General features: G+C 43.6%; 1 protein-coding gene across 3 annotated transcripts in view; it reads right to left on the bottom strand.

Annotated features, from left to right (window-relative positions):
- LOC132870536 (NACHT, LRR and PYD domains-containing protein 12-like) overlaps nucleotides 1-24,804 on the bottom strand; it is a 129,924-nt gene that overhangs the window by 64,796 nt on the left and 40,324 nt on the right. For all 3 annotated transcript variants that reach the window (XM_060904212.1, XM_060904210.1, XM_060904211.1), the window contains 2 exons: nucleotides 15,001-15,054; nucleotides 12,946-14,763 (listed from right to left, as the gene is read on the bottom strand). In XM_060904212.1, the coding sequence (XP_060760195.1) occupies nucleotides 12,946-14,763; nucleotides 15,001-15,054 (1,872 nt within the window). The remainder of the gene's footprint in view (nucleotides 1-12,945; nucleotides 14,764-15,000; nucleotides 15,055-24,804) is intronic.

Genomic DNA, 24,804 nt, shown 5'->3' with positions numbered 1-24,804 from the left:
TGAAAAAGATTTGTAGCCAGCTGAAAGTCCTGGACGAACACAATTTTGATGTACTGGATACACTGCTTGTCGCGACAGATTTGGGCTGGAAAAGGAAAGTGTAGCCATTGGGAGCAGTTTTTTCATGCTATTTGGGAAATCCATCCGAGGAGAAGTGGAGTCGTCTGTCCTTGAATGTTGGGAGGCCTGCAAGTCAGATGTTTGTGTGTCCTTGATGATGACTTGCAAAGATGATTGTTTAGGCTTTGTAACTATGTCAGTCTGCGACATCTTATCAACTGTTTTCCTCGGTGCTGGCTGAGAAAAGATTGCAAGTTTGTAGTGGTCTGCTAAGACTTTGGCTCCAATCCAGCTGAGTTCAGTGCTATTTGGCTTGTAAAATTCTTTGCGATTCCAAAAAAGGTTAAAATTGTCTATGAAATTCATACCAAATGAAGAACAAGTTTTTCCAAGCCAGGTGTTAAGACTGAAGAGTCGAGAAAAAGCAAAACTTCCTCTCGCTGGGAGTGGGCCACTGATAAAAGATTGAATTCCAGTCTTATAGAGCTCAGAAAAAAGTTTTCTGAAATCATCTTGGACAAACAGTTGTTCTCTGAAAACATCGTTTGCTCCCACATGCACAACGATACGTTTTATAGTTTTATGCTCGGACATGAGTTTCAAAATGCTGTCTTTGGTGTCAGAGATGGATGCATTTGGAAGACAACAAATAATCATCTCATAACCTTTTAATTGTCTTACAGTGGAATCACCAAGAACAAGGGTTGTGGTATCAGGTGGTGTTACGAGCTGCTTTTTGCCTCTTCCCACAGCTCTTCGATCTTGGTGTGATCTCTTTTTACTATGTGTTTGTCCGCTTGACAAATCCTCTTCCACATCCCTGAGGCATTCAAATTTGTTCTGAAGCCTTATAGGCTGTGGATTTTCCATAGGATTGTAGATCCTATTGTAATTTGTAGAACGAGCTGGTGTTGAAGTAATTACTCTTCTGTTTTTGTTTTTTGGCTTAGCACCCATCATTTGCCAGTTTTCAGTACTTACAGGTTGAGTTATGAATTCTTCCACTTGGTCTGCAATGTCCTCAGTCTGTCGGAGCGCAATCTCTGCATTCTCAGCCACTGTTTCAGTACTCCTTTCCTGAGATATCGCTTTTAATTCGTCCGTCTTTGGCAGAGCATTAATCTTTGATTCCAGAATAGAAATCCTCTGTTCTAATTCCATGCATTTTCTGCAGGATTTTTTGCTTCCTGGCATTTAAAAAAAAAAAAAAAGTGGAAATTAAATTAAAATTAAATTAAAAGCTTAAAAAGATAAAAAATTAAAAAAAAGAATAAAATAGTGGAAAGTCAATGAGAAAGTAAAGTATAGAAATAAAGATTAAGAAAGCAGGAGCAAAGCAAAGAAGCGTCCTACTCGCTTGAGTAGGAGGAGCATGACTGGAGGAGGAGGTGTATGACTGGTAATTACTAACACTGGCCACTAGGCGGTGTGTATGACTGGTAATTACTAACACTGGCCACTAGGTGGTGTGTATGACTGGTAATTACTAACACTGGCCACTAGGCGGTGTGTGTGACTGGTAATTACTAACACTGGCCACTAGGCGGTGTGTATGACTGGTAATTACTAACACTGACCACTAGGCAGTGTGTATGACTGGTAATTACTAACACTGACCACTAGGCGGTGTGTATGACCGGTGGTACACGTACAAGTACATGTACACACCACAAAAAAATCGACTCGATGGGTTTACCATTTTTCCTTGGGTATGGTGCTCCGCTCGGAGCTCCGCTAAAAATAACCTGGGAGTTTGATGCTACACAATCGAAACCCTTTACCTGGAGGTTTAAATGCTATGCTGAAGGACCCTGAATTTATTAGATTTACGAGCGCTCACATTGATGTAATTTATGGAAACGAATATTAATTCCTCATCTCATGCTTTTATATGGGAGGCCTTAAAAGCGTATATGAGAGGCCAGATCCTATCGTATAGCTCTTACAAGATCAGAGGAAAAAAGAAAACTCTTGCGAATTTGGAAAATGAAATAAGAGACCTGCTCACACTAAAAGTGAAGTGGTGCTCCATACCTTGTCTTTAAAATGAATTCAATATAACAACTTATGTACTAATAAGGCTGAAGCTGATTTAGCTAGGACCAGCTATCATTACTACGAATTTGGCGACAAAACCAGCAAGCTACTAGCTTGGCAAATTAAAAGGGAAGAAAATGAAAAAAACTAGACATTCTATTATCACAGACGATGGAAGATCCGTTTTTAATCCACATGATATCAATCGTGAATTCCAATTATTCTATGAGACACTATATAAGACAGAACATGGGATTAAGAACACCAAAGCAACAACATTTTTAAGTTCATTAACCCTGCCTAAATTAGACCCTGTTGATAAAAACTGCCTGGATGCTAATATATCCGTGTGGCAGCGGGGGCGTGGCCAAGCATCAGTCTGTGACAGGAGGGCAGAGTCAGGGAAGGTAAGTGGCAAAATCACGACACCTGATGTCAATTAACCTGTGTTTGTGTGTCTTCCCAGTGACCGCACCCTATATAAAGAGAGAGAGAGAGAGCAGAGGAAGGCAGCTCTCTCTGGAACCAGTCAACTGGTGTGTGTGGTATGACTGGAGAGATTTGTGTCTGAAAAGAACAAATAAAAGAGCATTATGGAACTTTATTCTGGCCTGCCGTCTTTCTGTGCTCCTCCCCCTCCTACGAACTGCCACAGTGGTGCCGAAACCTGGGACGGAGCACAGGAAAAGAACAGCCCCATGGAGCCCTCCACCTTCGCAGACCTGGTCCACGCCCTCGCCACGGCCCAGCAGAGCCAGCACCAGGCGCTAATCACCCTCCGGAAGAAGCAAGAGCGCCGGTTCGAGGCCCTGGTGCTGGCGCAGCAGGAAGATCGTCAGGCGTTCCGGCACCTCCTTGTGTCGGCGGGGTCCACCAGCGCTCCCACCGCGGGCCCGTCCCCCCTTATCCTAACCAAGATGGGCCCGCAGGACGACCCCGAGGCATTCATCACGCTCTTCGAGCAAGTCGCGGAGACCTCAGGGTGGCCGATGGAGCAGCGCGCGGCGCGCCTTCTCCCCCTGCTAACAGGAGAGGCGCAGCTGGCTGCGCTACAGCTCCCCGCTGACCGCCGGCTGGCCTACGCGGACCTTCACCGGGCCGTCCTCCAGCGGGTGGGGCACACCCCCGAACAACGACAGCGCTTCCGCGCTCTGCGGCTGGAGGAAGTCGGCCGGCCGTTCGCGTTTGGCCAGCAGCTCCGGGACGCCTGCTGGTGGTGGTTGAGGGCCAACAACTGCGACGCCGAGGGAATCCTCGATCAGGTGGTGCTGGAGCAGTTCATCGGCCACCTGCCAGAGGGAACCGCGGAGTGGGTCCAGTGCCACCGCCCGGCGTCGCTGGATCAGGCCATCGAGTTGGCGGAGGACCATTTGGCGGCTGTTCCAACGGCAGGACAGCGAACATCCTCTTCTCTCCTCTCCTCTCTCTCTCTCTCCCCCTCTCTCCTCCTGTGTCTCGTCCTCACCCCGTTCCCCCACCGCGGAGGTGGGGGCTGGCCCCACCCCAGCCGGCCCGTCGCACCCGCAGTGTCCTCCCGTTTTTCCCTTCTGTGTCTGTCTTTTCCCCCCCTCAGGTGAGTGAGCCCCGGGGCGCCGGTGCAGAGAGGAAGCCCGGGCCGGTTTTCTGGCGCTGCGGGGAGCCGGGCCACCTCCAACAGCAGTGTTCGGCAATGGAAGTGGGCGCGGTGGTTCGGATCCCCGACGCGCCAGGAGCTGCCCTCGATTGGGCCGGAGCATATCACATACCTGTGAGTATCCAAGGGGATACATATCAGGCTTTGGTGGATTCCGGTTGTAATCAGACCTCAATCCACCAAAGCCTACATTGCCTACATCCCGAAAGGCATTGGGGGGAGCACAGGGGGTGAAGGTGTTGTGTGTGTGCATGGGGATGTTCACAGCTACCCGTTGGTGTCGGTCCACATTTTGTTCCGAGGGGAAAAATTTATAGTAAAGGCGGCGGTTAATCCTCGCCTCACCCACTCGATAATTTTGGGGACTGATTGGCCGGGATTCGGGGAGTTGATGAGTCATCTAGTGAAGAGTGGGTCCTGCCTTGGTCAGCAGGGGGAGGTCCTGGTGTCGCTTTGGCGGGGGCAGCTGTCGCAGAGCCGTCCACGTCATCTTCGCGTCAGAGTGAGGAGCCACAGGCTCCTCCTCCCTCTCTCGGGGAATCCCTTGCGGATTTCCCATTAGAGCAGTCGTGAGACGAGACTCTGTGGCATGCGTTTGACCAAGTGAGAGTAATCGATGGTCAAACGCTCCCGCCGAACGCCACCCCGTCCTTCCCCTATTTTTCTATTATGAAAGATTATACCGAGTGACGCAGGACACTCAGACGAAAAAGCAAATCACCCAGCTTTTGATTCCAAAAAGCCGCCGGGAATTGGTATTCCAGGCGGCTCACTTTAATCCCATGGCTGGACACTTAGGGCAGGATAAGACACTAGCCCGAATAATGGCCCGATTGTATTGGCCGGGGATTCGCGGCGATGTCCGTAGGTGGTGTACGGCGTGCCGCGAATGCCAGTTAGTAAATCCAGCGGCCATTCCAAAAGCGCCTTTGCGCCCCCTACCATTAATCGAGACCCCGTTCGAAAGGATTGGGATGGATCTCGTCGGGCCATTAGATCGGTCAACACGAGGGTACCGCTTTATATTAGTTCTGGTGGACTATGCAACGCGATACCCGGAAGCGGTGCCTCTTCGCAATATCTCAGCACGCAGTATTGCGGAGGCACTCTTCCGAATCATCTCCCGAGTTGGAATCCCGAAAGAGATTCTGACTGACCAAGGCACCTCGTTTATGTCACGAACACTGAGCGAACTGTATAGGCTATTAGGTATTAAGCCGATCTGCACCAGCGTTTATCACCCACAGACGGATGGTTTAGTTGAACAGTTCAATCGCACCCTCAAGAATATAATTAAAAAATTCGTAAGTGAGGACGCACGTAACTGGGATAAATGGCTCGAACCCTTGTTATTTGCAGTGCGAGAGGTCCCCCAAGCCTCCACGGGGTTCTCCCCGTTTGAATTGTTATACGGGCGTAAGCCGCGCGGCATTTTAGATGTGCTGCGAGAAAATTGGGAGGAGGGACCTTCACCCAGTAAAAATGAAATTCAATACGTTATTGACCTGCGCGCAAAACTCCACACGCTCACACACCTAACCCAGGAGAATTTGCGGCAGGCCCAAGAACGGCAAACCCGCCTGTACGACAGGGGTACACGCCTTAGGGAGTTCGCACTGGGAGATAAAGTACTCGTACTGTTGCCCACATCGAGCTCCAAATTGATCGCCAGGTGGCAAGGACCCTTTGAGGTCATACGGCGAGTCGGGGACGTCGACTATGAGGTGAGGCGAACGGACAGGGGTGGGGCGCTACAGATTTACCACCTCAATCTACTCAAACTCTGGAATGAGGAGGTCCCCGTAGCGTTGGTGTCGGTGGTTCCGGAGAAGGCGGAGCTGGGGCCGGAGGTTCAAAAGGGCACATTGGCATCGCATACCTCTCCGGTCCCCTGTGCAGACCACCTCTCCCCGACCCAACTCGCGGAGGTCGCCCAGTTGCAGACCAAGTTTTCGGACGTGTTCTCGCCCCTGCCTGGCCGCACCGACCTCATAGAGCACCACATTGAGACGCCCCCGGGGGTGGTAGTGCGTAGCCGCCCTTACAGGCTGCCCAAACACAAGAAAAAAGTGGTTCGGGAAGAACTCGAGGCCATGCTCGAGATGGGCATCATCGAGGAGTCCCACAGTGACTGGAGCAGCCCAGTGGTCTTGGTTCCCAAGGCCGACGGGTCGGTCCGGTTCTGTGTGGACTACCGAAAAGTCAACGCAGTGTCTAAATTCGACGCGTACCCAATGCCTCGTATTGATGAGTTGCTCGATCGGCTAGGCACGGCTCGCTTTTACTCGACACTGGATTTGACAAAGGGTTATTGGCAGATCCCCTTGACACCATTATCCTGAGAAAAAACGGCCTTTTCCACACCGTTCGGCTTACACCAGTTTGTCACACTTCCTTTTGGGCTGTTTGGGGCGCCCGCTACGTTTCAGCGGCTGATGGACAGGGTCCTCCGCCCCCACGCCACCTATGCGGCCGCATACCTCGACGATATCATTATTTATAGTAATGACTGGCAGCGGCACTTACAACACCTGAGGGCCGTCCTTAAGTCGCTGAGGCGAGCGGGTCTCACAGCCAACCCAAAGAAGTGTGCAATTGTGCGGGTGGAAGTACGGTATCTGGGCTTCCACTTGGGCAACGGGCAGGTGCGTCCCCAAATTAACAAGACAGCAGCAATTGCAGCCTGCCCAAGGCCCAAGACCAAAAAGGGGGTGAGACAGTTCCTGGGGCTGGCTGGCTACTATCATAGGTTTATACCTAACTATTCGGACGTCACCAGCCCGCTGACTGATCTCACTAAAAAGGGGGCACCAGATCCGGTCCAGTGGACGGAGCAGTGCCAGCGGGCTTTCTCTGAGGTAAAGGCTGCACTGTGCGGGGGGCCACTATTACACTCCCCTGACTTTTCTCTCCCTTTTATGTTACAGACGGATGCGTCGGACAGAGGGCTGGGGGCCGTGTTGTCCCAGGAGGTGGAGGATCGTCCCATGCTGTACATCAGCAGAAAGCTGTCGGTACGCGAGGGGCGCTACAGCATGATAGAGAAGGAGTGCCTTGTGATCAAGTGGGTGGTCCTCGCCCTCCGCTACTACCTGCTGGGACACCCTTTCACCCTCTGTTCGGACCACGCGCCCCTCCAGTGTCTCCACCGCATGAAGAATGCCAACGCGCGGATCACCCGTTGGTACCTGGCACTCCAACCCTTTAATTTCAAGGTGGTCCACAGGCCGGGGGCGCAGATGGTTGTCGCAGACTTTCTCTCCCGTCAAGGGGGGGGAGGGGGGGAGTCGGCTGCAGGCTGGACGGCCGCCCAGCCTGAGTCGGGCGGTGGGGGTATGTGGCAGCGGGGGCGTGGCCAAGCATCAGTCTGTGACAGGAAGGCGGAGTCAGGGAAGGTAAGTGGCAAAATCACTACACCTGATGTCAATTAACCTGTGTTTGTGTGTCTTCCCAGTGACCACGCCCTATATAAAGAGAGAGAGAGCAGAGGAAGGCAGCTCTCTCTGGAACCAGTCAACTGGTGTGTGTGGTGTGACTGGAGAGATTTGTGTCTGAAAAGAACAAATAAAAGAGCATTATGGAACTTTATTCTGGCCTGCCGTCTTTCTGTGCTCCTCCCCCTCCTACGAACTGCCACAATCTGAAAAGGAGGTTCTTGATGTTATGAAATCCCTACAAAATAATAAAGCCCCTGGGCCAGATGGCTTTCCAATTGAATTCTTTAAAACCTTTTCTGATAAGCTTATAACCCCTTTAACAAACATGATCAATGAAGCACTGACTAATAAAACTCTCCCTAACTCTTTGGAATTGGCTACGATAATTTTGCTACCAAAACCAGGAAAGGATCGCCAAAAATGTACTTCTTATCGTCCTCTCAGTCTTCTGAGTTTGGACTATAAAATTTTATCAAAGTTAATTGCATTAAGATTGGAATGTATAATCCCAAAAATTGTTAATGCTGATCAGACAGGCTTTGTTAAAAATCGATATGGATCGGACAATGTACGTAGACTTTTTCATATAATTGAAGCAGCCCACTCACAAAAGGACCCCATGCTAATACTGTCAATGGACGTGGAAAAGGCGTTCGACAGGATCGAACCCAGCTTTCTCTTTCAAACTCCTGAAGTGATGAATTTTGGAAATACATTTATTTACGACATTAAAACACTGTTCAACGGCCCTAAGGCAAAAAACTTTAACAAATGGGGATAATTGGATAACTTCTTACTATCCAGGGGGGTCTGCCCCTGCTCTCCATTATTGTTCTTGATAGCCATAGAACCTCTGGCTATTGCTATTCGCTCTAACACAATTACTGGTATTAGATTTGGGACGAGTGAGCATAAATTGGCTTTGTATGCAGATGACCTATTAGCCTTTGTGTCTGACCCTGCAAACTCCCCCCCCTTACAATATTTCCAACCTTTCCAATGGCGCCCCAGTGGACTTAAATACTTGGGCATAGAAATTCAAAATCTCATCTCATCTCATTATCTCTAGCCGCTTTATCCTTCTACAGGGTCGCAGGCAAGCTGGAGCCTATCCCAGCTGACTATGGGCGAAAGGCGGGGTACACCCTGGACAAGTCGCCAGGTCATCACAGGGCTGACACATAGACACAGACAACCATTCACACTCACATTCACACCTACGCTCAATTTAGAGTCACCAGTTAACCTAACCTGCATGTCTTTGGACTGTGGGGGAAACCGGAGCACCCGGAGGAAACCCACGCGGACACGGGGAGAACATGCAAACTCCGCACAGAAAGGCCCTCGCCGGCCCCGGGGCTCGAACCCAGGACCTTCTTGCTGTGAGGCGACAGCGCTAACCACTACACCACCGTGCCGCCAGAAATTCAAAATTCTGTAGATAAAACCTTTAAAGAAAATTATGTCAGTCTCTTAGACCAGGTTAAAATAGATTTACAAAATTGGAGGGACCTTCCGTTATCACTAATTGGCAGAGTTAATCTAATTAAGATGTGCATCCTCCCCAAATTCTTATATCTTTTCCAATGCATCCCATTTAAAGTACCCAAATTTTTCTTTGATGACCTAAATAAATCGTTATGTAGTTTTCTTTGGAAAGGTAAATCCCCCAGAGTCAAACTATCAACTCTTCAGGCTGCATACTCTAAAGGAGGGTTAAATCTTCCCAATTTTAGATGCTACTACCTTGCAGCTCAGTTTCGCTCAGTATGATGCTGGCTACATGGGGACAAATGTGTGGCAAGATGGCTCCCTATTGAACAACACCAATCAAAACATGTTCCGTTGAAGTCTCTTCCTTTCCTAACCTCTAAGAAAATACTCCTAAACATTACTAAGAACCCTATCACTTTGAACTCTTTCTCTGCATGGCGTGAAGCTCGTGCTGTCATCGGTCTGAACATCCCTCTGTTTCGTAAAACTCCTCTATGTGATAATCCCAACATTTCCCATCAGATTACAGATGTAATATTGAGCAATTGGGTTAGTAAGGGCATAAAAGCAGTTGAAGATCTGTATATCCAAGGTGAATTTTCAAACTTTCAACAACTGATAGAGAAATTCAAACTACCCAAACATAACGTATTTAAATATTTTCAAATTAGACACTAGATCCGCAATAACTGTTCAGACTTCCCTCATATCCCCCCGGAATCCCCGTTTGAAAAACATTTAATGTGTGAAACATTAAACACTAGTAAGGGGTTGATATCTGCTATTTATGTTATTTTAAATAATAACCTTACAATATATAATAAGATTAATACAAAGACGAAATGGGAATCAGATCTTAACATAAGATACGACGATAATGACTGGTGTAATATCCTTGAAATCTCTCAATCAATACTAATCTCAACAAAACACAGACAAATACAGTTTAATATATTTAATAGAACTTATTATACTCCATATAGACTGCACAAAATACACCACAACTCCTCTCCAAATTGTGAGAGATGTAGAACCTGTGAGGGGGACTTGCTTCATATGCTTTGGAAATGTCCGAGCTTGGAAACCTATTGGAAATACATCATTAATATAGCTTCAAAAACTACAGATGTCAAGATTCCCCCTGACCTGAGGATATGGATTCTGGGAGATATACTGTACAAACTCTACATGTAAGCTTTAATAAAAAAATATTTCATATTACTTGCGGGTACAGCTGGTAAAAAATGTATTTTGCAGAATTGGAAATCAGAGTTTCCTCCATCGCAGAGACAATGGTTAAATGAATTAACATCCTACAGCACACCTGAAAAAATCTTATTCAGTGTGAGGAGGAACCCAGAGAAGTATGAAAAGATACGGGGCTCTTTCTTGGCCTTACCATCATTACATTACTTTAATTAGTACGTCAGTATATAACTTGCTCCCCTTTACTATTTTTACTATTTTGTCTACGAAACTTCTATGATTTTATGATTATTTGGGACCTCATACATCATTTGATTGTATTTTATTTTGATTTTCAGATGTAACCAAAGGTGAACTCATGCAACTGTTTATTTTATATATACACACGCACGCACGCACACACACACACACACACACACATATATATATATATATATATATATATATATATATATATATATATATATATATATATATAAATAAATTTTTTTTTTATGGCATGCCGTTCAGGAAATTAATCTTTGAATATATTGAATGAATCCCCGAATATATTGAATGAAACATTGAATATATGGAATGAATCCCTGAATATATTGAATGAAACTCTGAATATATTCAATATATTCGGGGATTCATTCAATATATTCAAAGATTAATTTCCTGAATGGCATGCCATAATATATATATATATATATATATATATATATATATATATAATTTTTTTTTTTTTTTACCGTACCAGGGCTGAGGGTGGGGGTTGGTGAGGGGTTCTGATTTTGTATGTCTGTTCCTTTGTTTGTCTTGTTTGTGAAATTATACATAAAGGCTTCAATAAAAATATCTTTAAAAAATAATAATTAGCATGTAATAAATGTAAATCATGGTGTCATAAAAATGAATAAAATGGTATTTCTAGTTTGTAAATATTGTAAATAAACTATCAGTATAAAGTTCAGTTTGATTATTTGCTTCATTTCTGGAAATGTGGTGTTTGTGAGTCTCGTTAGCTGGCCGTCACCTCCATCTTCAGCTCACAGCTTCAATACTTCTTGGAACAAAATGGCAGAATGTGAGACATAAACGTTTTTCTCCTTAAATGACATCAACTGGTTTCCACTTATTTAATAGCTGAACTTCAGTTTTATTCAATTCTACATGCAACTGTTTTCCCCTCATTTATCTCCTGATCTGTGTGTATTAACACACTCTGTATCACCTGAAACTCAAAACATCCCAAAACAGAGCTGGACAGTAACGAAGGACATTTACTTAAAGACTGGACTGAAGGACATTTACTTAAAGACTGGACTGAAGGACATTTTTTCATATCCATCTTTTCCTCGAGTATTAATGTTTTGGAAACTTTTGACTTTCACTCGTCTCCATCTGAAAGATAAATATTGTCCTGGTGACTCCAGGAAGCTTCCCGTTACTCGTTACTTTGAAGCATCGCTTTTGAGTCAGCAGATGAATTTTTGTTTCTTTTCTAAAATGCCCTGCGCTGTGTTGGTGACAGGAGAAAACCAATCACAGTAAACTCCTCCTACACTCAACTTCAAAGCGCTTGCTGCATTTCTTAAACAGTTCATTTGAACTTGGTGGTGGTAAAGATGGTAACGAGGACTACAGCAGATAAAAATGATGGTTCCTCACCAGAGCACCCAGAGCCATATCTGAAGTCCATGCCTGAGATTTTTGAAATGAAGAAAGATTTGCATTATTTTAATCTTTGCTCTGTTTACCGCGCACAAACATCATCACTGCCTACAAAAACTTCCCGTCCAACCTGAGAAAGCAGCTGTCCTTTTGTCGATTCAACTGTGTTTTTATCAGCATTTCTACAGGCTCTGGAGCAAATTCTACAAGCTTTTTATTCTACAGGTTCTACAAGCAAGTCACTGTATTCAGTAGGTTGTTTCCGAGTCGTTAGAGTCTGTATCGTTGCTGCAGTGCATTTACAGCAACGTCCTGACATTAAAGGGCTGATGACACGTTTTTGACATCTTTGGCGATGTTTTATAACATAAAAAGTAATTCCCGATGATCCATATATTAATTCACGAAGGCGCCTATTTTACAAGTTATGATAAAAAAACGCGGCTATTTGGGCAAATTTGACGGGGCTGCAGCACCCAGGAGACGAAAGAGGAGGAGGAGCTATATGACGTCACATTTGACCAGGAGGATCTTGGTGTGACTCTTCTAAGCACCTTCTCCATTACAGTTACTGTACTGTATTTACGACTGCTATTTTGTACATTGTTTGATTTGAGAGTGTATTTTACCTATATTATCTATATTTTATAAATAAATAAATAAAAATGTGTTTTCTTTTTTTAATATAAATATTTTTATCTGATTTTACAAGTAAGGTGAGAGAGAAATGGAATTTCGATTCTCCTATATGTCCTGGATACACAGTGAACTGACAATAAAAATCTTTGAATCTATACTTTCACTCAACTAATGGAGTTGTGGATTTTGCCCTCCTCTGTCCCAAAGTGAGTTTCTGTCAAAGTGCTTTCAGTTTCTCTCTTTCTAACAGTAGAACAGTTATATTCTATCATGATCTGCCCCGGACTTCCACTCCGGAGATTTATTATCTCCCAGTTCAGCGCAATCAGGATCCAGGACGGGACATCCATCTTGCCGGCATCCACTTCCTGGTTTGCTCTGCTGTGCATAAAATGGCCGTTCTCAGACGGGGACTTTGCCAGAACGTCTTGTTGGTTTCTCACGTCATCTCTGTGCTATTATTGCTTCCTGGATTTTTGCTCTCTGTTTTTGCCTATTCTTTGCCACAGTTTTTGCACTCTTGTCTTGCCATTTTTTCATGTTTTTTGTGCTACGTTTTTTGTTTACAGTTTTTTTGTCAGGACTATTTTTCATGTTTTTTCATACTAGCATTTTGTCTTTGCCTACCTTGTTTTTGTCTGGACTATTTTTGCTATTTTTGTTCGTTTACTCTCTTGGACTTCAATTAAATCTTTTTTTATTCATTGGATTTTCTGGTTTGTGTTTCTGCTTTTGGATCCTACTCACCACATCTCATCACACATAACATTCAGCTTTACTTACACTGCTTTTCTGGATGCTGCAATCACAGGCATCACCTTCACAAAAACTTCATGGGTTATCTTCTCTGTACTGGTATATTTCCTCAGGTCAAACTCCTCTAGCTCCTGTGCTGAAGTCAGTAACACAAATGCCAGAGCAGACCACCGTGAAGGAGAGAGTTTACTTTGTTTCCCAGATTTTAGGTAGCGTTGGATTTCCTCCACGAGAGAATCATCACCCAGTTCATTCAGACAGTGGAACAGATTGATGGATTTTTCTGCAGGAAGATCTTCACTGATCTTCTTCTTAATGTACTGAACTGTTTCCTTTTTGCTCAGGGAGCTACTTCCTGTCTGTGTTACTAAGGCATGTAAGAGTTTCTGATTGGACTCCAGTGAGAGACCCAGAAGAAAGCGGAGGAACAGATCCAGATGTCCAGTCTCAGATTTTAACATCTGATCTACAGCACTCCTGTGTACATCTGAAATTGTCTGAAAGGACCGACTCTGATCAAGAACATTTCTTATTTTTTTATACATTTTTCTTGTAGAGGAATTATCCTGATCAAGAACAATTCTCTTTTCCTTCATGAAGGTCAGATGCACATACAGAGCTGCGAGATGTTCCTGAATGCTCAGATGAACAAAGCAGTACACTTTACTCTGGTGAAGCCCAGGCTCCTCTCTGAAGATCTGTGTACACACACCTGAGTACACTGCTGCTTCTGTCACATCAATGCCACACCCTCGCAGGTCTTCCTCATAGAAGATCAGGTTGCCTTTCTCCAGCTGCTCAAAAGCCAGTTTTCCCAGTTTCAGCAGCATTTCTTCATCACTCTCCTCCTTCTTTGAGTATTTTTCTCTGATGACGTTTGTCTGAATGATGAGGAAGTGTGTGTACATTTGAGTCAGAGTCTTGGGGATCTCTCCACTATCTGCTTCACCCAACATTCTCTCGAGAACAGCGGCTGAAATCCAGCAGAAGACTGGGATGTGACACATGATGTAGAGGCTTCTTAATGACTTCAGGTGTGTGATGATGTTCTCGGCCAGGCTCCGATCACTGACCCTCTTCCTGAAGTACTCCTCCTTCTGGGGGTTACTGAACCCTCGTACCTCTGTGACTCGATGGACGTACTCAGAGGGGACTTGATCAGCTGCTGCTGGTCGGGAGGTGATCCAGATGAGAGCAGAGGGAAGCAGATCCCCTTTGATCAGGTTTATCAGCAGCACACGCACTGATGCTGATTCGGTTACATCACACACTCTCACTGTGTTCTGGAAATCCAGAGGGAAACGACACTCGTCCAATCCATCAAAAATGAACAGAACCTTTTCCAACCTGGACATTTCGGTTTCTTTTGTTTCCATAAAACAGACATGAAGGAGCTCCATCAGACTCAGTTCTTGGTCCTTCATCAGATTCAGCTCTCTGAAAGGAAGTGGAAATATGAGGGGGACGTCCTGATTTGCTTTCCCTTCAGCCCAGTCCACAATGAACTTCTGCACAGAGACTGTTTTTCCGATACCAGCCACGCCCTTTGTCACTACAGTTCTGATGGGTTCGTCTTCTTCAGATAAGGGCTTAAAGATGTCGTTGCATTTGATTGGCGTTTCCTCTGTTTTTCTCCTGGACGCTGCCTCGATCCGTCTCACCTCATGTTCTTTATTGACGTCTCCACTGTCTCCCTCTGTGATGTAGAGCTCGGTGTAGATCTCATTCAGGAGCGCTCGGTTTTCCTGCTTTATCATCACTCCATTTAAACACTGAAACTTCTCCTTCAGATTTAATCTGAAATTTTTCTGGAATTCCTTTACAGCAGGAGATTCTGGGGCGTGTCTGTGTGATGGGGTGAAATAAGAAGACGTGGTGAGACCGAGGCTCCAATTATTACAGTTTAACATCACATTTTTTCTGACTGGTTTCCACAGATAACCGTTCTTTATGATGCTAACATGATGGATTTACCTGATTTGACTGTATGTTTTCTATAATCTAATCCTGTAGATAATAACAGCAGAGAGGTTTATAATATCAGAGCGTCAGTGTCAGTCATGGTGTTGGGTTTGATCTTACCCTGTATCTGTGATGAAGATCGTTTCTCTTCTGTCTCCTGCCTTCTGTAAAACACTGGGAACAAAAATAGTTTCTGTTAAAGACAAGAACTTTAATCCCTTTAAGACTACAATCTAAACTTTAGCCCTAATTTTACTGCAGTTATTCTTTGAGTGCAGTAACATTTCGAGAGCACAGTGCTCAATACAACATGACAAAAATATTGATTGAACTGGAGAAAAAATATCTGCCCGGTTTTAATTTGAGTTTTTCTCATTTTTCCTTCCTATAAGGTCATTAGGGATGGAACAGAATATCACCTCATCACGCAGAATGAACAGATCATGTGTTTTAAATGGATCCTAAAGCAGATGTGTATTTTTAAGAAAGCCGGCCAGACATCAGCGGTTTCAGAGTTTAGGGGAATAAAAGGGTCCGAGGCGGAGAATAGGAGGGTATATAATTAAAAAGGCTGAAGCCCTTCACCGTGAACCAAAGGCGAGAAAAATGGAAAACTGGGTTTATCTGAGACACAGTTTCAAGGCTTTTGGGGAGGAATTTCCAATTTATTGTAAACAGCAAAATAGTCTGAAGTGATGGGAATCAATACTAAACATTTAATAGAACTGCCATATAGTAATGAATCAAAAAGAAATTTGACAATACAAAACTTTATATATTTTTGATGTTTACAAAATCAAGTCACAGTTACAATAACTTGATCTTGTAAACATCAAAAATATAAGTTTTGTTTAGTCAAATTTCTTTTTGATTCATCATTCAATTTCTGAACATTCTGAGTATTGCTCTAATCCTAAAGCTTCTAGAACAGTGTGTAGTGAGATCAGGTACTGAACCTGATTCAGGTTTTTATATGTTCTATCTTCCCCTTTATCCTTCTTTTCTTTGAAAGGAACCGCTCTCTTGCCTTTTATATAATATATATAAGCCTGTGATATCCCCTTTATATTAAGGAGGTTCAGAGTTCAAAAGATTTTTCAGATATTTTGAAAGAATATATGAATTAATTTATCACAGTATTTTTATGTGGCATTGCACTATAAGTTATAATAAGTGAATCTATATTCATCTGATAACGAGTCACAGTTCCTGCAACGATTACTGTTAACATTAACTGCATGACAGATGTTGAGTCTCGATATGTGACTCCCCTCCAAGGATACACTGTGTAACCCAGGTGAAAATTACCCTTGGTTGATAAATAGTAAATAAATAACAATAAATATTGTGCAGAAATTCATTACTTAAATAAGTCACATTTAGGATATAAAACCATTTAAAATAGATGAAAAGAGTTTAAAAAACATTATTTCATGTATTTGGTAATTTGCTATGTCATTGGTTGAGAGTTGAAAAGTCAAATGTGTCAGCCAATCGCGTTGCTGATAGTCGTTCTCCCCGGAAGATTTCGGGCGGAATCGAAGAAACATTCAGAGAGTGAAGCCACGCATTTTTGTTGCTCCAGCGAGTAAAACAAAGGAGCAGAGATTCAAGTTGTAATTAACCTTTATTTTCCTTCTGTAAGTGTTTTATTTTACCCTTCAGTTTATGTTGATAGACGGTAGTTTTGCTTAACAGTTTTATTTTTGAGTTATTATCGAGTGAACGACGAGGAAAAGTTCTAGCTTTTGAAGCCACGCATCCCGCGCGTGGACACGAGCTAGATGGTGAGCTAACCCAAAGGAGCTTCGAACTGTGAGTCTGAACATCGAAAGAAACGTCTTTTCCCTTCGTCGACGAAAGAGGACAACGCGCTGGAAAGCTGACTGTTTCAGCTTTTCTTTCCTTTCCGTGACGAGAAGCAGCTTCAATCGCGGTAAGACTGTTACAGTTTAAACCGCGAACCTCTTCGATTTCCCTCTGGATTACCTTACCAACATGTGCGCGGCCGAGCAAGCTTGGCACAGCGCAAGCTTTCTGAGGAACTATTAACCCCTTCGCTGTTAAAAGGACTGTTTAACAGCAGTGATGGGAATAACGGCGTTAGAAATAAACGGCGTTACTAACGGCGTTACTTTTTTTTAGTAACGAGTAATCTAACTAATTACTTTTTACATCGTTATAACGCCGTTCCCGTTACTTACAATAAAATGCTCTGCGTTACTTTATTAAAGCTGTTCTCAGTTGGCACGCTGCTCGTTCAGCTTTTCTTTCCTCTGCTTTAGTGTGGGGCGGGGAGATGCGAGACAACGGCACAGTAAGCCAATCAGAGTAGCTTTGGACAACATACGTAGGTAGGCCACGCCTACTGCACTGCGCGCTCTTTCAATCGGAAGAGCCAGCGATGGCGAGCGGTCAGCCCAACACTGCGCTTTCACACTGCAAATACAGCCATTACTTTCCATTACTTGAAATAAAAGGCAAAAATGTCTACGTGCAATGCACATTATGTCGAGGAACAAAGCGTTTGTCCTCGTCAGTGGCCAGTAATTAGTAACAATTTTAATAACTACAAAAATATATTAAATTTGATAGATGTCTTATCTCACATTGTCCCACAAAAATATTAATATAGTGTAGATAACGTTACTAATTGGTTCTGTTAAGTGTCCATTTCAGTCATTAAACACATTTAACATTCACTTTTATTATGATTACACTAATTGAATTTTTTTTTTTGGGGGGGGGACACAAAATGTAATGGAATAATTACTTTCCCTGGTAATTAGTTACTTTTATGACAAAGTAACTCCGTTACTAACTCAGTTACTTTTTGGGAAAAGTAACTAGTAACTATAACTAATTACTTTTTGAAAGTAACGTGCCCAACACTGTTTAACAGTAAGAACTTTGATTAACGGACATTGAACAGTTAAGGCATTTATTGTTGACTTTGTGTTGCCTATGTTGAAAACTGTCACGTTGATTCCTACTGCATTTAATGGTGTTAACCTCTTGTTTGAGTTTATTAAGATGCTCAATGGTTGGTTGTAATAACCTGGTAATAGAAGGGCAATGCCCAATGCTTCTGATTCCCATTAGGGTAAAAATAACCTAGGTTTATCTTTACGTTAATGTTGATTATCAACAGCTTAAAGATGGATAATTAGAATATAATTAGTTATACCAAAATAACTAAAAATAACTGGATAACTGCAAACTAAAATTAGATTAAGATAAGAGCTCAACTGAGATAACCACTAAACTACTGAAACTAAATGGGTTGAAGTGAACTAAAGAATTAAGAACTAATAATTCTTTTCTTTATGTTAAAGGGATACTGAGTAAGATTCCCAATTCGTTTTGATTCACCCTGCATTCACGCAGTTGGTTTTGGATGTTGTGTTATATGTCTATGTATGTTTTAAAGGTACCATTTTCTAATTACTACTTCTAAATCTAACTTTTGATAAAGCCGGCATATAAATCTAACTTTTGGTCTGTGGTCTTTGTTCCTTGTCATTTACTTTTAGACAATTAACTACTCCCTTACGAGCCTAGTCCTGGCCCAACAATAACCACTTAATACTTATAGCAAAGTGTTACAACTGCATACCATCGCAAGTCAAAATGTAAACAATGTCAATGTGCTGAGTTGGCGGGTTTAACCCAAAACTGGCCATATACGGTACAATAATGAGATAAAGATAGATACCCGTAGATAGATAGATAGATAGATAGATAGATAGATAGATAGATAGAGTATTTAGCTGACCAGCATTTCTACATCGACCCGTACACAGACATATTTGGGGCGGATCCAAGAAAATGGGGGGGGGGTGTCAACCCAGTAAGGCCAGGGGTCCGGGGGGCTGCTAGAGTCCCCTGGATACTCTGCAGTCTTTAAATGTCCAGAGATGCATTTTGAGCTGTCAGAGACATGTTGTAAATGAAATATCTTAAAGAAAATGACCATAATCAAAAATATTTAAAAAATAGGAACTTTCAAAATCATTTTATTAGTCACTGAAAATGATATTGTCGGAGTTGGGCCATTCCATGTCAAATCTCCGATTGACCATCTCAGATTTGGCTGAAAAATATTCCAGGAGGTTCACACACTTCCCAATAGGAAAAGTCCCAAATTTTAGCTCCCAATTCCTTAGTTTTGTCATAAAAAATATTTTTGCAATTAACCTCGGTCCCATTTTGAGCAGAGTTTTTTGGGGAGCCATTTTGAGATTGCTGTATCTAGAAGAGTATTTAAGCTAGGTCCTTCACATTTTCAAGGGTCAAAATCTGGCACCGGTACTTGTAGAATATAGACTTTTACATGTGCGCTTTGGGTTTATCATAGAATTCTGGGGGCTTGAATTTGCTCGGAAATTCTACACTACGCTCTGTGGCAGCATATTTGCAAGGACTGTGGAAAGTACAATTTCAAAGACAGAGGCTTGATATTGCACATACAGTGGGGCAAAAAAGTATTTGGTCAGTCACCAATTGTGCAAGTTCTCCCACTTAAAAAGATGAGAGAGGCCTGTAATTTTCATCATCGGTACACTTCAACTATGAGAGACAGAATGAGAAAAAAAATCCAGAAAATCACATTGTCTGATTTTTAAAGAATTGATTTGCAAATTATGGTGGAAAATAAGTATTTGGTCAATAACAAAAGTTCATCTCAATGCTTTGTTATATACCCTTTGTTGGCAATGACAGAGGCCAAATGTTTTCTATAAGTCTTCACAAGGTTTTCACACACTGTTGCTGGTATTTTGGCCCATTCCTCCATGCAGATCTCCTCTAGAGCAGTGATGTTTTGGGGCTGTCACTGGGCAACACGGACTTTCAACTCCCTCCAAAGATTTTCTATGGGGTTGAGATCTGGAGACTGGCTAGGCCACTCCAGGACCTTGAAATGCTTCTTACGAAGATACTCCTTCGTTGCCCAGGCGGTGTGTTTGGGATCATTGTCATGCTGAAAGACCCAGCCACATTTCATCTTCAATGCCCTTGCTGACAGAAGGAGGTTTTCACTCAAAATCTCACGATACATGGCTCCATTCATTCTTTCCTTTACACCTTGGGTGGCCAACCCGCGGCTCGCGAGCCGCGTGCGGCTCTTTGCCCGGTGTCATGAGGCTCTTACGTTCATATCGAAGTTTGTGTTTGTGTTTTTTTTTTTATGTGCGTGTGCGCTTTGCTTGAGTTCAGTATGGTATTTTCGTCAAATGCATCTTCGCTTTGCTTGGGTATATTACGGTATTTTCAGGTCATGTCAAATGCGCATGTGCGTGAGATAATCGCTAAGTTTTTGGGCAAGGTGTATCTTGTGTCAAGTAGCCTCTCAAAATGGCAATGAAAAAATGCACAGCAAAACGAAAATATGAAGACAAACATAGGACATTTTTAACAGAGTGGGAGAGTTTATACTTTTTTGTTGAACGTAATGGCAAGCCATTCTGCTTTATATGTCAGTTGTCATTAGCTCATTTCAAAGCTTCCTGCCTCCCTGAATAAGCAAGGAGCCAGATATGCAACACTAATTGAAAACCTGCACGAAAGCTTTGTAACCCGGTTCCGTGATATACAACTGAAAAGGCCACAGATTACGTTCCTCGTCGACCCATTCAATGCAGAGATGGACTGTTTGAAAGCCCCGCTTGTCACAGACGAGGCTGCGGCTAAGTTGGAGATGACCGATCTTCGTGAGGAAGACCAACTGAAACCTGTTTTGAGGGAAGGCACCATTGAGTTTTGGAAAAGTGTGCCATTGGAAAAATACCCGAATGTGAAACAGGCTGCGCTTAAGATACTGTCAATGTTTGGGTCAACATACGTCTGCGAGTCTGTGTTCTCTACCATGAAACACGTGAAGTCAAAGCATCGTTCTGTTCTGACTACCACCCATGTGAAAGAACTGCTTCGAGTGGCAACGACGGAATACAAGCCAGATTTGAAGAGGCAAGGAATGTCAGAAGTCCCACTAAGCAACATGCATAGTAAGTGCACACAATATTGATTGCTGTAAATGACTGGCCTGTGGTATTAGTACTGACTGAAGGAGTAAATTTCTCATGTTGGCGTGTGACATTTATTATTAATCTGGCTGAGCAGAGGTGCGTGAGCGTGTGCGTCTGTGAGAGAGAGAGCGAGGGGGGGGGGGGGCGATGTTCATGTGCGGTCATGTGTATGGTGTGGCTTTTTTTTTTTTGGTAATGCCATGAGTCCCACTAAGCAGCATGCATGGTAAGTGCACACAATGTTCATTGTTAAAAATGACTGGCCTCAGCCTGTGGTCTTAGTACTGTAGGAGTAAATATGTTGGTGTGTGACATTTACTATTAATCTGGCTGAGCAGAGGTGTGTGTGTGTGTGTGTGTGTGAGAGAGAGAGAGAGAGAGAGAGAGGGAGGAAGGGATGGGTGATGTTCGTGTGCCCATGTGTATGATGTGGCTCTTTGCGGTAATACAGTAAAAAATGTGGCTCTTGGTCTCCAACTGGTTGGCCACCCCTGCTTTACATGGATCAGTCATCCTGGTCCCTTTGCAGAAAAACAGCCCAAAAGCATGATGTTTCCACCCCCATGCTTCACAGAAGGTATGATGTTCTTTGAATGCAACTCAGCATTCTTTCTCCTCCAAACACGACAAGTTGAGTTTTTACCAAAAAGTTCTATTTTGGTTTCATCTGACCATATGACATTCTCCCAATCCTCTTCTGGATCATCCAAATGCTCTCTAGCAAACTTCAGACAGGCCTGGACATGTACTTGCTTAAGCAGGGGGACACGTCTGGCACTGCAGGATTTGAGTCCCTGGCGGCGTAGTGTGTTACTGATGGTAGCCTTTGTTACTTTGGTCCCAGCTCTCTGCAGGTCATTCACTAGATCCCCCCGTGTGGTTCTGGGATTTTTGCTCACCGTTCTTGTGATCATTTTGACCCCATGGGGTGAGATCTTGCGTGGAGCCCCAGATCAAGGGAGATTATCAGTGGTCTTGTATGTCTTACATTTTCTAATAATTGCTCCCACAGTTGATTTCTTCACACCAAGCTGCTTACCTATTGCAGATTCAGTCTTCCCAGCTTGGTGCAGGTCTACAATTTTGTTTCTGGTGTCCTTTGACAGCTCTTTGGTCTTGGCCATAGTGGAGTTTGGAGTGTGACTGTTTGAGGTTGTGGACAGGTGTCTTTTATACTGATAACGAGTTCAAACAGGTGCCATTAATACAGGTAACGAGTGGAGGACAGAGGAGCCTCTTAAAGTTGTTGTTACAGGTCTGTGAGAGCCAGAAATCTTGCTTGTTTGTAGGTGACCAAATACTTATTTTACCGAGGAATTTACCAATTAATTCATTAAAAATCCTACAATGTGACTTCCTGGATTCTTTCCCCCCATTCTGTCTCTCATAGTTGAAGTGTACCTATGATGAAAATTACAGGCCTCTCTCATCTTTTTAAGTGGGAGAACTTGCACAATTGGTGGCTGACTAAATACTTTTTTGCCTCACTGTATGCCTTCCCATATATACTGTGTACTTTGTATTCTAAAACTGCCCCTCTGATGAGCGGTTTGGAAGATCTCATCTCATTATCTCTACCCGCTTTATCCTGTTCTACAGGGTCGCAGGCAAGCTGAAATCTATCCAAGCTGACTACGGGCGAAAGGCGGGGTACACCCTGGAAAAGTCGCCAGGTCATCACAGGGCTGACACATAGACACAGACAACCATTCACACTCACATTCACACCTACGGTCAATTTAGAGTCACCAGTTAACCTAACCTGTATGTCTTTGGACTGTGGGGGAAACCAGCGCACCTGGAGGAAACCCACGCGGACACGCGTAGAACATACAAACTCTGCACAGAAAGGCCCTCGCCGGCCACGGGGCTCGAACCCGGACCTTCTTGCTGTGATGCGACAGCGCTAACCACTACACCACCGTGCCGCCCCTGGTTTGGAAGATATTAAAGTTTAAAAATGGAAAAAATTAATTTGGTGACATTTTTGGCATGTTATAGCAAAAAAAAATGAACGCATCCACCAACATAAAATTGACTGGTTAGAAAGATTAGATGTCTGGTTTTAACATATCCAAAATTTGTGATGGTGTTCTGCCTTATTTTTGCAAAATGATTTTTTGAAAATGTGGTGTTCGCATACACGCACAGCATTCATGGCCTATGAAAGCATTTTCAAATGCTAACAAAATGCCCTGAATTTATGACACACAGCTTAAACTCAACAAAATGCTTCATTTGGTTCATGGTAAACTATACCTGAAGGATAACCTATATGCAACCTTTAGATCCTGAAATATTGGAGCTCCACTATGGGTGAAAACTGAAACTTGTTTTCATTACAACATTTCTGTTGTACCATAATTTAGAAGAAAAAGCAACCTGTGTGCTTCAGTTAGTATTTATCCATGATAAAAAGTCTTTGACAGTCCAATAGAATTGATTATTATGATTTATTATTTATGACACTGATTGAATTTATTAAACTTATTATAACGCTGGTAACTTTGAGACAACTCTTGTAAATTATTTGAACTCTTTTTCATGAAACTTTCAGATGCTTTGTCACATTCCTTAAGTGTATATACACATATACTTGTAGTGCTAGGAACCTCATCGATGCAATTATGTGCAATAATACACACACACACACACACACACACACACACACACACACACACACACACACACCATAAGGTCCATTCCTTGTCGTGGTGTGGTGGCTTGCATGTCTCCATGACCCCTAGAGCTATGCCAGCTGGAGCGTAAGCTCCTGGTAGGGCCTCCCATGCTGGATTGGTCGAAGGGTAGAGGCCAGACTAAATGTGGACCAACTCCTCCGGAGTTTAATGGGTTTGCGTAGGGCCAACACCCCTGCCTAGAAAAAAACTCACATTACAGAAGCATCAACGACAGTTCAAAATCAACAAGTCCTGGGAGAGGAAGGGCCTCTACATAGGAGGAGTATGATGCAGTACAGTGAAAGCCGGAAGGAAGCTGTAAGGCTGACCCCCTTTCTGACTCCTAGGAAAGCATCAAGGATTGCGACGTGGAACATCAGGACAATGTATGAAATGGGAAGAACAGTCCAGGTTGCACAGGAGATGAGGAATTACAACATCTGTCTGTTGGGGTTGAGTGAGACGAGGTGGCTACAGTCAGGACAGCTGAGACCGTCATCAGGAGAAACACTGCTGTACGCGGGACATGCGGAAGCTGACGCCCCCCACTCTGAGGGAGTGGCGTTGATGATGAGTCCGGAAGCTTGGAGGGCACTCATCAGTTGGGAACTAGTCAGCTCACACATCACAGGAACTTTTGCCACCAAGAAGAAGTGGATCAGAATGTATGTCATCCAGTGCTACGCTCCTACAAATGAAGCTGAAGAGGAGATAAAGGACAACTTTTATTACCAGCTTCAAGCAGTGCTGGACAGAAGGGGAACTAAAAGACATCACAATCCTCATGGGTGACTTCAACGCCAAGATTGGAGCAGATAACACAGGATATGAGGATGTCATGAGCATTCATGGACTTGGACAGATTAATGAAAATGGCGAGCGCTTTGCAGACCTGTGTTCCTTGAACGAGTTGGTGATTGGAGGAAGCATCTTTCCACACAAGCGAATTCACCTGGCCACATGGAGGTTTCCAAACCACATCACGGAAAACCAGATCGACCACATGTGTATCAGTAGGAAATTCAGGAGATCCTGCCAGGACGTACGGGTGATGCGAGGCGCCGATGTGTCGTCTGATCACCACCTGCTCCTGATGACAGCTAGGCTCAGACTCAAGAAGTTTCACACAACTACCAACACGCGCACCAAGTACAACGTGGGACTTCTTAGAACCAAGGAGGTGCAGACGGCATTCCAGATCAGCCTTCAGAACCGGT

Source organism: Neoarius graeffei, chromosome 22 (assembly GCF_027579695.1).
Source record: "Neoarius graeffei isolate fNeoGra1 chromosome 22, fNeoGra1.pri, whole genome shotgun sequence".
NCBI lineage: Eukaryota > Metazoa > Chordata > Actinopteri > Siluriformes > Ariidae > Neoarius > Neoarius graeffei.
The sequence above is the reverse complement of the archived record's forward strand: the minus strand, read 5'-3'. Positions and strand labels throughout refer to the sequence as shown.